Source organism: Heptranchias perlo, chromosome 10, assembly GCF_035084215.1.
Source record: "Heptranchias perlo isolate sHepPer1 chromosome 10, sHepPer1.hap1, whole genome shotgun sequence".
In the NCBI taxonomy this organism is placed as follows: domain Eukaryota; kingdom Metazoa; phylum Chordata; class Chondrichthyes; order Hexanchiformes; family Hexanchidae; genus Heptranchias; species Heptranchias perlo.
This window is the reverse complement of record NC_090334.1, coordinates 6,299,710-6,317,090: the sequence shown is the minus strand read 5'-3', so window position 1 is coordinate 6,317,090 and position 17,381 is coordinate 6,299,710. Positions and strand designations below refer to the sequence as shown.

General features: G+C 46.0%; 1 protein-coding gene across 1 annotated transcript in view; it reads right to left on the bottom strand.

Moving 5' to 3' along the window:
- The window catches only part of capn3a (calpain 3a, (p94)), a 214,451-nt gene extending 197,877 nt beyond the window's left edge, over nt 1–16,574 (bottom strand). The window contains exon 1 of the mRNA XM_067991181.1: nt 15,862–16,574. Within this exon, the coding sequence (XP_067847282.1) occupies nt 15,862–16,113 (252 nt within the window). The 5' untranslated portion in view covers nt 16,114–16,574. The remainder of the gene's footprint in view (nt 1–15,861) is intronic.
- Nucleotides 16,575–17,381: the final 807 nt, after the last annotated feature.

Sequence of the window (17,381 nt, the reverse complement as noted above, 5' to 3'; positions counted from 1 at the left end):
GGGGTTGACAATTGTAAACAATTTTACAACACCAAGTTATAGTCCAGCAATTTTATTTTAAATTCACAAGCTTTCGGAGGCTTCCTCCTTCGTCAGGTGAACGTTGTTGGAAAACAACGTTCCAACAACGTTCACCTGAGGAAGGAGGAAGCCTCCGAAAGCTTGTGAATTTAAAATAAAATTGCCAGCATATTGGAGAAAATGAAAGATAGTTTGATATTCCATCAGGGGGGGTTAGTCATCAAGGAGGGGGGTCGGTCATGGGGGGGTCATCGGGGAGGGGTCAGTCATGGTGGGGGTCATTGGGGGGTCAGTCATGAAGGGGTCAGCGGGGAGGGTCTGTCACGGAGGTATCATCGTGGGGTTGATCATGGTGTCATCGGGGGATCGGTCATTGTGAGGGTCGGTCATGGGGGCTTTGGTCATCGGGTGGAGGGTCAGTCATGGGGGGTCATCAAGTGGGTCATCGGGGAGGGTCGGTCACGGGGTTGTCATCGAGGGGGTCGGTATGGGGAGGTCATCGGGGGGTCGGTCACCAACGGGATCAGTCTTGGGGGGTTCGGCCATCGGGGGACATCATCAGGGGCTCATTCATGGGGGAGTCGGACATTACAAACCTCATGGTGGGGGGGGGGGGTTGGGGATTGTGGAGGGGGTTGGAGATTGTGAGGAGAATCGGAGATCGTTTTGGGAGGTCGGAGATTGTGGAGGGTCAGAGATCATTGGGGGGTCGGAGATCGTGGGGGTTTGGAGATTGTGGGGGGACGGAGATCGTGAGGAGGTGGTGGAGATCATGGGGGGGGGTCGTGGAATATGGGGGGTGGTCGGACATTGGGGAGGAGGGATTCAGCCGACCTCGTGTGTCGGGTTGTGGCAGGTAGGCTTGTTGGGCCTGGAGGAAACATTCCTGCTCCTCCTGGCCCACAAGCAGTGCAATAAAGGCACTTACCTGTTATTCTAGGCCTTCTCACCTCCTCTTACGTGGCGAGAATCAGAAGGCCCGGGAATCCCAGCCCCCTGGAGTTAAAAATAAAAAACCTTTTAAAAAGCAGGCCCGCAGCCTCCTTAAAAGAATTTACTGACCGACCCTCTTCCGTTAAAACCGGAAGTGGGTGGGTTGGAGGCAAGTTAGGGTCGGGTTTTACTTTTTTACAATTTTTAACTTCCCACCCGTCCTCAACCCACACGTTCATGGGGTTAAAATTTGCCCCTTGAGACTGTGAGAAGGATGGAATACATGTGGAGAGGAGTTGGAAAAATAGCTTTAAATCAAACAAAATGACTCATTGAGGTAGGGTAGAGTAGCGTGTTCATGACTTTTATATTATTATACATTGACAGGTTGCATTGATGGAAATAAATTAATCCCATCATAATTCTTGTTCTGTATGTTTGCCTGATGAGAAATAAAGCAGTTTAATGATTTGTATCAAGGTTCATCTCAGCAAGTATTTGCTCGTACTGCGTTTGCAGAAATTTAAGAAAACACAAGCATTTGATAAGAGAATTCCATTGTTACACCCACTACGGATATGCTCTGGTACAAGTAGATACATGATAGTGTGAGTCAACAATAAAAGTAAGATGCTCAGTCACATGAGAGAGTGACTGATGCCATTAGATCTTGTACTGTGTAATGAGACAGGGTTAATTAGTAATCTCACAATAAAGGATCCCCTGGGGAAGAGTGATCATAATATGATTGAATTTCACATTGAGTTTGAGAGTGACATACTTAAGTCAGAACTAGAGTCTTAAACATAAATAAAGCTAATTACATAGGTATGAGGATCGAGTTGGCTAAGGTAGATTGGGAAATTAGATTAAAGGGTGTGATTGTACATAAGCAATGGCAAACATTTAAAGAAAAATTTCAACATTCTCAACGAATATACATTCCATTCAGACAGGAAAATGATTCACCCGTGGCTAATGAAAGAAGTTGAGGATAGTATTAGTTTAAAATAAGATGCTGTAATGTTGCCAAGTATAGTAACCTTGAGGATTGGGAGAGTTTTAGAAACCAGCAAAGGACGACCAAAAAATTGATAAAAAGGGAGAAAATATAATATGAAAGTAAACTTGTGAGAAATATAAAAACGGGTTGTAAGAGCTTCCACAATATGAAAAAAGGAAGAGGTTAGCAAAAGTAAACATGGGTCCCATAGAGGCTGAGACAGGAGAAATTATAATGGGGAATAAGGAAACAGCAGAGATGTTAAACAAATATTTTGTATCTGTCTTCATAGTAGAAGACACAAAAGCATACCAGAAATAACGGGGAACCAAGGGGCTGATGAGAGTGAGGAACTTAAAGTTATTAATATCAACAGAGAAAAAGTACTTGAGAAACTAATGGGACTAAAAGCCGATAAATCCCTGGACCCAATGGCCTACCTCCTAGGGTTCTAAAAGAGGTGGCTGCACAGATAGTGCATTGGTTGTGATCTTCCAAAATTCTCTAGATTCTAGAAGGGTCCCAACAGATTGGAAGGTAGCAAATGTAACCCCGCTATTTAAGAAAGGAGGGAGAGAGAAAACAGGGAACGACAGGCCAGTTAGCCTGACATCAGTCGTTGGGAAAATGCTGGAATCCATTATTAAGGAAGTGGTGACAGGGCACTTAGAAAATCATAATATGATTAGACAGAGTCAACATGGTTTTATGAAAGGGAAATCATGTTTCACAAATTTATTAGAGATTTTTGGGGATATAACTAACAAGGTAGATAAAGGGGAACCAGTGGATGTAGTTTAATTGGATTTTCAAAAGGCATTCGATAAGGTGCCACATAAAGGGTTGTTACACAAGATAAGGGCTCATGGAGTTGGGGGTAATATATTAGCATGGATGGAGGATTGGTTAATGGACAGAAAACGGAGAGTTGGAATAAGCGGGTCATTTTCAGGTTGGCAGACTGTAACTAGTGGATTGCCGCAGGGATCGGTGCTTGGGCCTCAGCTATTTACAATCTATATTAATGACTTAGACAAAGGAACGGAGTGTAATGTATCCAAATTTGTTGATGATACAAAGCTAGGTGGGAAAGTAAGCTGTGTCACAAAGAGTCTGCAAAGGGATATGGGACAGGTTAAGTGCATGGGAAAGAAGGTGGCAGATGGAGTATAATGTGAGGTTATTCACTTTGGTAGGAAGAAAAACAGAATATTTTTTAAATGTTGAGAATCTATTAAATGTTGGTGTTCAGAGAGATTTGGGTGTCCTCATACAAGAAACACAAAAAGTTAGCATGCAGGTGCAGCAAGCAATTAGGAAGGCAAATGGCACGTTGGCCTTTATTGCAAGGGGGTTGGAGTACAAGTGTAAGGAAGTCTTACTACATTATACAGGGCTTTGGTGAGACCTCACCTGGAGTACTGTGTACAGTTTTGGTCTCCTTATCTAAGGAAAGATATGCTTGCCTTGGAGGCAGTGCAACGAAGGTTCACTAGATTGATTCCTGGGATGACAGGGTTGTCCTATGAGGAGAGATTGAGTAGAATGGACCTATATTCTCTGGAGTTTAGAAGAATGAGAAGTGATCTCATTGAAACATATAAGATTCTGAGGGGGCTTGACAGGTAGATGCTGAGAGATTGTTTCCCCTGGCTGGAGAGTCTAGAACTAGGGAGCATAGTTGCAGGATAAGGAGTCGGCCATTTAGGACTGAGATGAGGAGGAATTTCTTCACTCAGAGGTTTATGAATCTTTGGATTTCTCTACCCCAGAGGGCTGTGAATGCTCAATCTTTGAGTATATTCAAGGCTATGATAGATAGATTTCTGGACTCTAGGGGAATCCAGGGATATGAGGATCAGGCGGGAAAGTGGAGTTGAGGTCAAAGATCAGCCACAATCTTACTGAGTGATACAGCAGGCTCGATGGGCCGTGTGGCCTAATCCCACTCCTATTTCTTATGTTCTTATGCCACTAAACGCGAGAAGGTACGTACAGCAAACCTGAATTCGTAACAGTAACACTGGACAAAGCCCATGAATGTCAATTCCCCAACCCCCACCTCCAATTCTGATTTGCCTCTTTCCAGAAAATATCCCTCCTCCTCTAAAATTCCAAAACTGTACATGAAGCGATCTAATTGCTGAGTGATTAAATGTACTGTCATTGAATCATATACAACCAGGAAGATCCAAAGTTCCATTCTGGTCTATACCCAGTTAACTAATTTAAGCAGGGACAATGATAGGAGCTCTATAATTGGTTTCAGAGCCTCTGGGCTAGGGAGTGAAAAATTAGCCAGAGTTTCTACCCTGACTTTATCCCATGTCAACTCCTGCAAGCTGTTCAATGTGGCCTTGCTGTGATACTTCATACAGTTGAATAACCTGCCAATGCTTACTGTCTAATCTCACACACAAGAATGGCTACTTGGGTGAGGGACTAGAAGGCCTGCATAATCCTAACCCAGCAAGAGTCAGCATCTTCATTCAAGAAGGACAATGGGTCAGAGCCCCATTGTGTTGCACCAGTAATAGTAGAACACGAGTTTACGCAACAGTCTATGACACAGCAAGTTCCCAATCTTACCAATGGCAATTTAAAGGGGTAATAAATTAAAGTGAGGCACTTCCCAAGATGTAGCAGAGCAGTCACCTCCAAACTGATGGTTTCAAGATGCCTGCCCTCTAGGCTAGATCTAGTGCCTGGCATTGAGAGACCTAAGAAATGACAACCAAGAGGCCCTTACCTCAGAGGTGAGGAAGCGTTAAGTGTAACCACATCTTTTGGACTTTGTGGCAGTTGGACATGTGCTCCCATTTTCCCTCCCCCCCCCCCCCAGGGGCATTCAGAAAGATTCGGCTGTGATTGGACCAGTTCCAGCCCTTCCAGTTCTGTGCAGCTGTTATTGGTATTCTCTTCTCTTCATTTATCAGTGCCACGATTTAGATGTTGCCTGCATTGCCTTCGCTGAATTTTTCAACTTCTAATACTTCTGTAATGTTAAATTTAGAATTTCTTCTCAACAATAAGCCAGCAGCCTGCAACCAGGCCGGTTACTATAGTGATTTGAAGTATTAATTAGCTATTCAAGAGGGGGAATCATTGTGTACAATCTCAAATATTTCAGGCCATTGTAGCTGGAACACTCTTTGCCATGCCTGAATGGGCAAACAACATCCCTTTCCATTTGAATAGCTGGGCAGACATTTGGGAGCCCCCTGCTCACATGTCAACTGTGATTGACAGCTTGGTGAGATGAGCGCCTCCCCATCTCACACACCTAGGGGAGTTCTCTCTGTGACTCTCAGATAGCAGGTGAGCTATGCCCTAGCAGGCAGCAATATGAAGTTACTTACATTTTAAAAGACTGGACCAGCTAGCTTTGAATAGCTTAGCTAGAAAAGCACGCCTACATTTAAGCGGTAGTAAATTTGCATCTTTATTAGTTTTCATAACCAAGAAACATAACAGATTGACCATTTTCACTGAGAAAACTGTATACCATTCATTCATGTACTTTATGAATAAGTAGCTGTTGGTTTGAAGTTGCTCCGTGTCTTGATATAGTGCTTTTCAGTTCATCTTCTATAAAGAGAGGAGAACAAACATGGTGGTATGTGCCATACTACCGTAGCAAGTATATGCAGTAAAGATTAACTCCATCTTATTTCTATTTCTAGGTTCTGGCTGGGACGGAGATCATCTCCTACAAGCGGTAGGTACCTTGTCACACTAATGAGTGTCAGGGTGGTCTCCTGGGCCAGTTAAGATAAGGCATCACAATTTTATGGGACAGGCTGCATGGACCAGTCTATCTTTTCCTGTCTGTCATTTTTTGTATGTTTCGTAGGTCTCTGTTTCCACCCCCAGATCGTTCTATCATTCAACTTGCCATTGGGCAGCAAAAGGTGCACTCTTCATATAGATCATAGGCGACATGAGGTTTGTTTACAGGAATGACCGGTGACACTAAACCTGAGAGAATATCTAGTGTAAAAACCCAAAAACTGTGGCACCAAAGTTCAACACAACGACATCAATTGCATCACACATATTCCAATATGTCAGTGGCCTAGATTTTAACTTGGAGCCGGGAAGAGAGCGGAGTCGGGGTGGCGGCGGGGGGGGGGGGGGGGCTGCGGTTTATCGGACGGGAAACCCAGAAGTGAAGTGGACGCGTTGGAATCTGCGATCGCAACTTTAATTGAAACAATAAATTTCTCCTTCTGGGCTTTGCATCTCCAAGCAGTGCAGCAGGCGTACTGCGCACCCGCACAACGCAATCTGAAGTCCATTATTTAAAGGGCCAATTCAAAAATAGATTTTGGAGAAGAAGGAAGTGAAGCCATGGATTCACAAAAAGCAAGGCCAGCACTCAGGTTCACGGATATTTCCCTGCTGGGTGCAGTAAGGACCAGGAGGGAAATAATTGACCCCACCAATGGGAGGAAGAAACCCGGTTCTTCTAACTAGAAGGCATGGCTGGAGGTGGCAGAAGAGGTGAGCAGCAGGAACATAGTGTCCCAGTCTTGGCTGCAGTGCAGGAAGTGCTTTAATGACCTAACCAGGTCGGAAAAAGTGAGTACACTTACTGATTCACCCACATCCTGTGGTGTCTAGCAACCCCCTCTCACTGAGAAGAAGCCTGAGTATTGGTAAGATTGTTGCTTTGCCATGGCTAATTCATATCGCTTTCTTTTGCCTTCCAGGGCCTTCACGCATACAAGAACAATCTGCGATGATTCATGACAATGATTCCTCAGAGGACCTCATTCCTTCTGAGGTGCACCGTCACATGACATACAGCCATGCACCAGCGCAGATACTCACACTTCGGTGGGTCCTGTTACTCTGCCTTGCCAAGCATACTCCATCAAATCACTCCTCACACCCACTTAAGTTCTAGCAGCACCCATCTTTCACTTTCTATGCACTTCCTCACCTCCCCATATATCCAGCCACCGCTGCCACTCCTTGTGCAATGTGATACATCTGACTGATAGTCATTCTCACCCAATGCACTCCATCCATTGTGTGTATATGTCACCTTCAGTCACTCACAGTTCTGTTCTTTCGTCCCTTGTAGGAGAAGTGAGCGCAAAACGCAAGGGAGAGGGAGAGGGCTGGAGGTGGCCCTCACAAATAGTGCAGCTCACAAATGCAGAGGAGACACCATGGAGATTAATGCCACATCTGCAACCCTCTCAATCAGAGATGGAGAGACATAGAAAACATAGAAAGATAGAAAATAGGAGCAGGAGTAGGCCATTCGGCCCGTCGAGCCTGCTCTGCCATTCAATATGATCATGGCTGATCCTCTATCTCAATACCATATTCCCGCTCTCTCCCCATACCCCTTGATGCCTTCTGTGTCTAGAAATCTATCTAGCTCCTTCTTAAATATATTCAGTGACTTAGCCTCCACAGCCTTTGTGGTAGAGAATTCCACAGGTTCATCACCCTCTGAGTGAAGAAATTTCTCCTCATCTCAGTCCTAAATGTCCTACCCCATATCCTGAGACTGTGACCCCTCGTTCTGGACCCCCCATTCAGGGGAAACATCCTCCTGCATCCAGTCTATCTAGCCCTGTCAGAATTTTATATGTTTCAATGAGATCCCCTCTCATTCTTCTAAACTCGAGTGAATACAGGCTGAGTCGACCCAATCTCTCCTCATATGACAGTCCTGCCATCCCAGGGATCAGTCTGGTGAACCTTCGCTGCACTCCCTCTATGGCAAGTATATCCTTTCTTAGGTAAGGAGACCAAAACTGCACACAATACTCCAGGTGTGGTCTCACCAAGGCCCTGTATAACTGCAGTAAGACATCCTTGCTCCAGTACTCAAATCATCTTGCAATGAAGGCCAACATACCATTTGCCTTCCTAACTGCTTGCTGCACCTGCATGTTTGCTTTCAGTACTGCTTTCAGACTGGGAACCTACAGATGCCTGGTGACAGAACTTAAACATCTTTCACACACATATGATGACTTTATTTCCTCAGTGACTGAACTATGAGAAAGCTGAGTATGGTGATCGGTAAGATTGTTACTTTGCCATGACTAATTCATATTGCTTTCTTTTGTCTTCCAGGGCCTTCACGCGTACAAGAACAATCTGCGATGATTCATGACAACGATTCCTCAGAGGACCTCATTCCTTCTGAGGGTGCATCGACACAGGACATACAGCCATGCACCAACACAGATACTCGCACTTCGGTGGGTCCTGTTAGCCAGTTAGTTGGGTTTTCATCTGGTGATTCACAACTCACAAGTGAGCACGAGCAGACACTGGTGGCAGGAGCAGCTGTGGAGAGTTTGTGTCGGGGGGCACACTCCTATCCAAGCTCTGCTCAACTGGACACAGATGCTGAACCCAGGAGTCATCATTGAAAATGAGAATGATTGAGGCATAGCTGCAACTTTGAGGGGGACTGGAAAACATCCCACACTCACTCTCCACAATAGAAGAGAGGATGGAGGAGTCCAACTCCAACACTAGTGGATTGTCGTCGCCGGTTAAGTGCGAGAATGTCTGCCATGGAGAGAGTGGCTGCCTCCATGGAGCTTCAAGCACGGCTCCCAAATGAGTCTATGCAGGCCATGACCACGGCCATGCAGACTTTGGAAGCCAGCCTGTCTGCCGCCTTGAACAGGATGACAGATACCTTATCCGTGACCTTACAATGTGTCACTGATCTGCACTAAGCAGCTTTCCAGCAGAGTGGTGGGAGTGATGTAGCGCTGGCCCAGGAGAGGGATAATGGCGAAAGGGGACATAGAAGTGGGAACTCCAGTCAAAGCGCTCCCATGTCTCACCTGTTGCCCCCCCCCACAACCCTCCTCCTCTCCCAATGGCCAAGCCTGCCCCTGCACAGGTGCAGGTAGAGCAGTCTTAGGTAAGGCTCTCACGGGCTCCAAAACCCAGAGGTCATAAAGCCAAAAGCATCTCAGCAATAATGCAGGGATCTGGGCAGCCTGCCTCTACCTCTGCTGAAGCCACAGGGGATGCATTACGTAGAAGAGTAAGTTCAAGCAATTGTAATTCACCAAGGGTATACACATGGTGTTTGAAGAAATGTTATGCTGTTAAGTTTCCTTTTTTATATTGACACATTAAATGTATTGATTCGCACCACTTCTACGTCTTGCCCATTATTGCGATCTGAGTGACAGCTTTCCCTTTCATTTGCTTCACGATGAATGCTAATACGTGACGGTACCCATTGGGCAGATGTGCAATGGGTGTATGCTAGGTTTAAGAACTGTTTTGTGCAAAGTGGATGGGTGGGGGAGGGGGGGAGGGGCTTGGTGGTGGTGGAAGCCGGCCAGAGAATTTCAATGTCTCTTTTTTCCCACTCTGACAAGAGAACCTGTGAGAAATGAGGGCACCCCTGGCATCCTGGCAGCATGTACGCAGCTGGTCTGGCGATGGGTGCCTGATCTTCATATTGCTCATTGTCCTCCTCATCCTCCTCCTTCTCCTCCTCTTCCTCTTCTCCAATGTTGTTATCATCATCAGAGGATGATTGATGAGTGCCTTCATCCTCCACCTCTAATCCTCTCTGCTGACCTATGTTGTGCAGGACATAGCACACCACGATGATTCTGGATACCCTTACTGGCGAATACTGAAGGGCGTCTCCAGACCTATCCAGTCACCTGAAATGCATCTTCAACATGCCAATGGCTTGTTCAATGACACACTTGCTGGCCATGTGGTTGTAGCACTCTTGTGCCTCATTGGTGAGGTTCCTCACAGGTATCACGAGCCAAGTTTGAAGGGGGTATCCCTTTTCTTCAACGAGCCAACCCTTAAGTCTGTCTCCTGTTTGGAAGAGGTCTGGAATGTTGGACTGGCGCAGAATGACAGCTGCCAGGGAACCTGGCACATACCTGCATAAATCTCTTCCTGTGGTTGCACACCAGCTGTGATTTGATGGAGTGAAAGCCCTTTTGTCATCATGTGATGGTCCTCGGATTGCCACGTGTGTGCAATCGATTGCACCCTGCACCTGTGGGAAGCCAACCAGAGAGGCGAAACTCACTGCCTGCTCATTCTGGCTATTGTCGTCGTAGGGGAAGTTCATGTAATCGGATGCCCTGGCAAACAATCCATCCATCACCTGTCGTATACATTTATGTGCAGATGACTGACACACTGTGGAGATTTCTCCGCTGGTGCACTGCAAGGAGCCAGAGGCAAAGAAATTGAGGGTAGTGGTGACTTTTACTGCGACAGGCAATGCGTGGCCACCAGATCCAGCAAGGAGCAGCTCTTCCTGAAGGAGGCTGTAGATGTCTGCGACCACCTACCGGTTCAATCTGCGCCTGTGTAGGCGCTGCTCTTCAGGTAGGTAAAGGAAGCTCAGCCTCTGCCTGTAGGCCCTCTCACATGGGCAGTGCCTCTTACAACCTCGGCCCCTCTGTTGCTCCCCTCTCTGCTGTTCTCCACTCAGCTCCTCTGTCTGTTGTTCTCCAGATCTGTATTGCGTCCCTCTCTCTTGTGTCCCTCTCTCTTGTGCCCCTCTCTCTTGTGCACCTGCCGATCCCAACACATCACGACGTGGCTGCCGGAGATGGTCAATTTCCTCCTCCTCAGATGTCCTCTCGAATACATCCACCCTGATCTTGTCAGTTTGAAAGGCTCCAAAGTTTTGAAAATGCTGTCTCAACACAAGAACTCTCTGCCAAACATTTGCCTGAGGGAGCTCAGACGCAGCTGTAATATCTGAGCTTTTATTCCGTGGGACAATCACAAATTTAAATATTCACGTGAACTGCAGCTCAATCTCACCTCCATTTCACGGCGAGATTCGTGAGCCCCCGGGAAACCTGTGCCTAGATGTTAAATTTAAAGCTCAGTCAAATTCAATTTAAGAAGACCAACTTAACGTCTCACAAGGAGATAAATACCCGCCCGTCTGAAGTAATTAAGGTCCTGACTGCAGCGAGTAAGTTACTCGCAAGCATCTGAACGCGCCTCCGTTAAACCCGGAAGTGGGCGCGTTGGAGCCAGCTTGCGGTCGCGCTCCAAAAATCAAATATTTTAACTACCCAGCCGCCCCCAACCAACCCGTTCTTGAGGGTTAAAATTCTCGCCATTGTGTCTCTTCCATTTGACGTCATAGCTGCATGGAAATGGTACAAGTAGTGTCTAGCTTTTTCTGCTCTCCATTGCTCCAAAGAACAGGAAGGATTGCCCCCCATAATTCAGCAGTTCCTATGTTGGGGCGGTGTGTATGTGTAGACATCGGACAGAATTAGACTCTGTTGCGATGGCCTCCACATTTAAGTAGTCTGCTGTCACTTGCTGCCTGAGGTCAGCCATGAAGAACGGCCCTTGGATCAGCGTCTGTGGATCTGTACACCAGGAAAAGTCAACAACTTTGGGACAGGAGGTGGAAAAACCTACAAATGCCTCTCGAGGACTGAAATAAATGGCAAAGGAATTTCATAAAAATCTCTTGGGCCAAATGGCCAGTTTCTATGCTGTAAATACTATGTAATACTATGTAATTATTAATATCACTATAGTGAATATTTCTTACTCCCTCTCAATATCTGGACCTTTTCCACTCAGAGTGCTCCCCCTACATTTACTGATCTGGAGGGGGTGTTCTCTTTGTTATTTTTTGTTTGGATCAGCAACTCATCCCTGTAAATGTTGCCATGTAATCAGGTTTAGAATTCAACCTGGACCATGGATGCCTTTCAAACACTGTAAGCACACTGTTCGTAAAAAGCAAGATAAGAGGCTGACTTGACTGTTTTACCGCAAACAAATTCTACGTTCCATTATATATCACTGGCCAAAGGTCAGACTCTTGCCCTCAGTGAAAGACAATTTGAGCTTTAACTTTCTGCATCCCTTATACTCTCTAAGGCCCCGTGTGTTAAACACACAATGGACATTGTGCTTATTTATTATTGCTGGTGATTTTATGTCTCGTTTAATTTTTACCATCCTCCACTTAAAAATTTCCATGACATGCTGAGAGGTGCATTTGCCATTTTGATTCCTAAACCCTGAGTTACCATTTTCATCTTGTAAGTATAGGACTGGAAAACACAGGGTTAAAATGAACAAACCCAAAGTAGTGAGTACTGAACGTTTGGATTAGACTCTCAGCAACAGCAATTGAGGCTGAAACTATTGGGAAAAAGAAGCTGGATAAATATCTGGTTGGCGATGGGATTGGTGGTTATCGGGATAGGTGCAGACTGAAATGATCAAATGCTCCACAGGGCACTGGAATAGAAGGGCACGGGAGATTTATTTGTAGAGGGCAACAGGCCAGAGTTGATTGGTGTGGTCAGAGTGGATTAAGAATTCTTTGGGCTCTAGGCATCATGAACATTCAGGTCCCCTCTGCACAAGCATCACCCACCACCCCCTCCCACCACCCCCCCTTACCCTCCCGCTTCATTAAAGCACAAACGTGTAGTAAAATGTATGAGGAAATAGTTCTGTGGGATGGTTGCACACTGAATTAGTAATAAAGCAAAGCATATCACTATATACTACACTTAAATGACACTGCTTAATTTTAACATGTACACAACAAAAAAAAACAGTTGACTGTAAATTCATTACCCAGGGCTCCATTGTATCACAGCAATTATCACTTTAAGCATATAATTATACTTAAGGATACAAAACACCAAACTAGTGAATATTTCAATTGCAGCATTTTCTCAGTAAGAACAATCCAAGACTTTTCTGCTATATGCACCATCTCCTCAAAATAATTGAACCTGCCTGCTATCAGATACTTATTTCAACTCTTTAATTTAATGGGGAAACACTTTTTGGAGGAAGGAATGGCAAGAAATAAATGTGGAGAGTTTATTCCCTGTTAGACGGGAATCCAGCAGGAGACAGTAAATCCTGCGATTACCATGAATATATAAGATATATATATATGCTAAAATACTGCAACTGCAGTTTTAAATTACGAGATTTGCACCTGTATAGAAACAAAGCCTAGCCCATTGCTAACCCGAGAACTCACACTGTCGTGTTGGCCTTTTCCCCAGTGTTGACCTTTTATAAGTTTTCGTGACACTGAGTGTGGGAAGGGTTGGGCGCCAGAAGTTTCGAAAATTGGGAAACTGCTGCAAGCAGGCGAAGAAAATCCATGAGCGCGATGTGCGAACCGCAAACTTTACTTCCCTATTTTCTCCCAGGTTGTTCGAAGCAGTGCTCGGGAGATTAATCTTTCATTCCTGCAGACTCCAAGACAATCCAGTAGGCCAGTGCATTAATCCACCTCCAAGTGGAGTTGTGAGAATGGATGAATATGGAGAATGGAATTTTACTTGATATTAAATGGGTTGGATAGAGTCCATGACAGGGTATGCTGAATAGAGAATCATCGGCCAGAAATTTCCTCGGAGCTACTCCTGATCTGCCACCATAACTCCGCCAGAGTTGGGGTGTCCAAAACCAGAGGTCATGAATATAAAATAGTCGCTAATAAATCCAACAGGGAACTCAGGAGAAACATTTTGACCCAAAGAGTGGTAAGAATGTGGAACTCGCTACCACAAGGAATAGTTGAGGCAAGTAGCATAGATGCATTTTAGGGGAAGCTAGATAAGCACGTGGGGGAGAAAGGAGTAGACGGATATGCTGATAGGGTTAGATGAAGTAGAGAGGGAGGAGGCTCATGTGGAGCATAAACACCGGCACAGACCAGTTGGGCCAAATGGCTGTTTCTGTGCTGTAGCTTTGATGTAACTTAATGGAATACGGCAGAACCCCACTTACACACGGAAACAGAATGCATTTCCAGCAAAGGTGTAGCAATGGAATGGTAACAGCTCAGAGGAATTTCCCGGCCATAGAAAGTTACAGCACAGAAATAGGCATACAGCCCCATCAAATTTGGGGATTCGGCGATTACCATCGCCGAATCTCCACCATCAACATCCTGGGGGTCACCATTGACCAGAAACTTAACTGGACCAGCCACATAAATACTGTGGCTACAAGAGCAGGTCAGAGGCTGGGTATTCTGTGGCGAGTGACTCACTTACTGACTCCACAAAGCCTTTTCACCATCTACAAGGAACACTCTCCACTTGCCTGGATGAGTGCAGCTCCAACAACACTCAAGAAGCTCGACACCATCCAGGGCAAAGCAGCCCGCTTGATTGGTACCCCATCCACCACTCTAAACATTCACTTCCTTCATCACCGGCACACCATGGCTGCAGTGTGTACCATCCACAGGATGCACTGCAGAACTCGGCAAGGCTTCTTCGACAGCAAACCCACGGCCTCTACCGTCTAGAAGGACAAGGGCAGCAGGCACATGAGAACAACACCAACTGCACGTTCCCCTCCAAGTCACACACCATCCCGATTTGGAAATATATCGCCGTTCCTTTATCTTCGCTGGGTCAAAATCCTGGAACTCCCTACCTAACAGCACTGTGGGAGAACCCTCACCACACGGACTGCAACGGTTCAAGAAGGCAGCTCACCACCACCTTCTCAAGGGCAATTAGGGATGGGCAATAAATGCTGGCCTTGTCAGCGACGCCCACATCCCATGAACGAATAAAAAAAAAATCTGCATTGGTGTTTTTCTTCACATGAGGCACCTCACTTAATCCCACTCTCCTGATTTTTCCCTATACCCTATTCCTCTTTCTCAAGAAAGTAATACACTTTAAAAATAATTTATAGACCCAGCTTCAACACAGAAACAAACACACGCACACACACAAACACACATAAACAAACACACACACACAAACACACACATGCACACAAACACATACACAAATACACGCACACAAACACACACACACACACTGGCTCACATACAGAAAAAATAGAATTTTGCTGTGTGGTCTACAATTAAAAAAAACACAAAGGCTTCGATTTAAACCCCCCTGATGGGTGGGAGAGGGTCGGGTGGGGGGGGGGGTTGGTTTAAAATATCAGGATCAGGCAACCCGACCCCAAACCAACACTATTCCTGCCCTTTTAAATTTTAAAGTGCAAAAATTAGGCCATGGTGAGGCTCCTAAAAAGGCAGGAAGGAACCTGATTACCATACCAAAGTCGCAGCCTGATGCCATTATCGGCGCCGCGACTAATATTTCACTGTGAGAAGGAGGCCCGAGGTGTGGGACTCCCAGCAACTGAGCCGAGGCGGGAGCTGCTGGCTCCCCAAGCTAAGTGGATCTTTCAGCATTCCTTGTGGGCCAGGAGGAGGAGGAGTGCTCCCCCCAGGCCCCTCAAGGAAGCTGTCAGCCTCCCCCAGCCCCCATGTCCAGCCTCCCCCCGACCCTCCCGATCGCGGCCCAGAGCTGATGCTCCCTTCCCAGTACCAGGGACCATCTCCAAGGGTCCCCAGTTACGGCCTCCTGCCGCCAGTCTTCCCTCCTGCCAGCCAGCCAGGTTATCCATTGGGCCGGCTGCCGGGCAGGACCTAGAGCTACAATATGTTAATTAGGCCCTGATGTTAAGATCGGCAGGACCTCCACTTCCCTGGCCTTGCCGGGTTTACCCTGTGCTGCCGCGCTCCCCCTCACCCTCCCTGCCTCCCCTTAAATATTGGAGCCAAACAGTCTGACAACAAAAACAGGATGGATGGTAAGATCTAGAACTAACAATATGGGCAAATGCAGGTGCAAACCCACGCCCAACCCCACTGCCAACATGCTACAAACTGCCAAACTACCCAGTAAACATTAAAATACCGAGAGGAAGAGGACAATGGAGCAGGAGTAAATGATATCCAGAAAAATGCACCTTTCCCCAGAGAAACATTCCATTCCAATATAAAGCACACCTGACAACGCACTACAACAGGCTGGGTACTCAGCTAACCGCAGACATTCCATTGGAACGTGTCCAAGAAACAGCATATCACTCACCGAGGGTCGTTTCCACTCCAATTTGAATGGCAGAGCCTGGGAGTAAAAGAGGGAAGAGTTGTCGGCAGGGAAATCTTCATCTTCAAACAAAACGCCTTTCCTCAGGCACTCATCCTTCAGCTGCTGAAAGACCTCACTCTTGGATCTGACGAGGTTTTTGTTGCGACTGATGATGGGATAGAGGCCAGCATTGCCGGCCGCTGGCCGTGTTCTGTGGACAGCCGGTGATCCCTGATTGATGACATGGGGCATGGCGACAATCTCAGGCTTTCACAACAATGGGGGAAAAAATCTAAAAGTAAGAAAAAAAGTTACAAACCACAGAGGCAGGAAGGAAACTACAATCGGTTTCATAAAAGAGGAAAATAGACTGGCTGGTTGCTTTTGCAGCTTATAAACACACGCAAAACATTCCAAGTATTTTCTCTGAGGATGACTGTCCACCAACAAGGCATAACACGTTTGATGGGCTGCTCCACCGAACACCACTTTCGAGTAGCACAGGGGATTTTAAACAAGTTTTGGTTCCAGGTTCCCAACAAGGCTGCAGTAAAGATTGTTTTCTATTATCACAGTCAGCCTTTCTCACAGTTTTTGGTTCTGTAGTTAAAATGAAAATCAAAAAATGCGTCCACTTGTTGAGAGATATGTCTGTTGAATGTTCCTGTTTCGATCCTTGCCCCTCTCTCTCTCTCTCTCGCTCACTCTCTCTCTCTCTCGTGATTTCCAGCCGCTCTGGTTTCCTTGCAGAAGTGAAGCCAGTAAGATTAAACACTAAAAATAAACTTAGAGAGACTGTGCCTTATGGACGCTCTATTTATTTCTGCAAGTTCCTTATACGGGGTCACGTAAACTGAAACTGATTTGCGTTCACTCAGGTCCCAGATACCCTGTAGACGACGCCGTTCTTATTGAATCTCTAATTTACAGGAGGTTGCCGTGCAAATGCTCATAGAAAGTGTATGGGCAAGCACCAGTCTAACGACCGGCAGGCGCGTTCGTTCACCGCTCAGAGCAAAATCCAAGCCATTATCACTCGCTCACTGACACACGCCACTCACTCTTACATTCATTCACACTCACTCTTTCACTGATTCACACTCACTCTCACACTCTTATTCACTCACTCGCTCAAACTCACTTACTCAGTCACTCTCATATACACTTACTCTCTCACTCAGTAACTTATCCTCTTACACTCACCCCTTCACTCTCATATACGCTTACTCTCTCACTCAGTAACTCATCCTCTTACACTCACCCCTTCACTCTCATATACGCTTACTCTCTCACTCAGTAACTCATCCTCTTACACTCACCCCTTCACTCTCATATACACTTACTCTCTCACTCAGTAACTCATCCTCTTACACTCACCCCTTCACTCTCATATACACTTACTCTCTCACTCAGTAACTCATCCTCTTACACTCACCCCTTCACTCTCATATACACTTACTCTCTCACTCAGTAACTCATCCTCTTACACTCACCCCTTCACTCTCATATACGCTTACTCT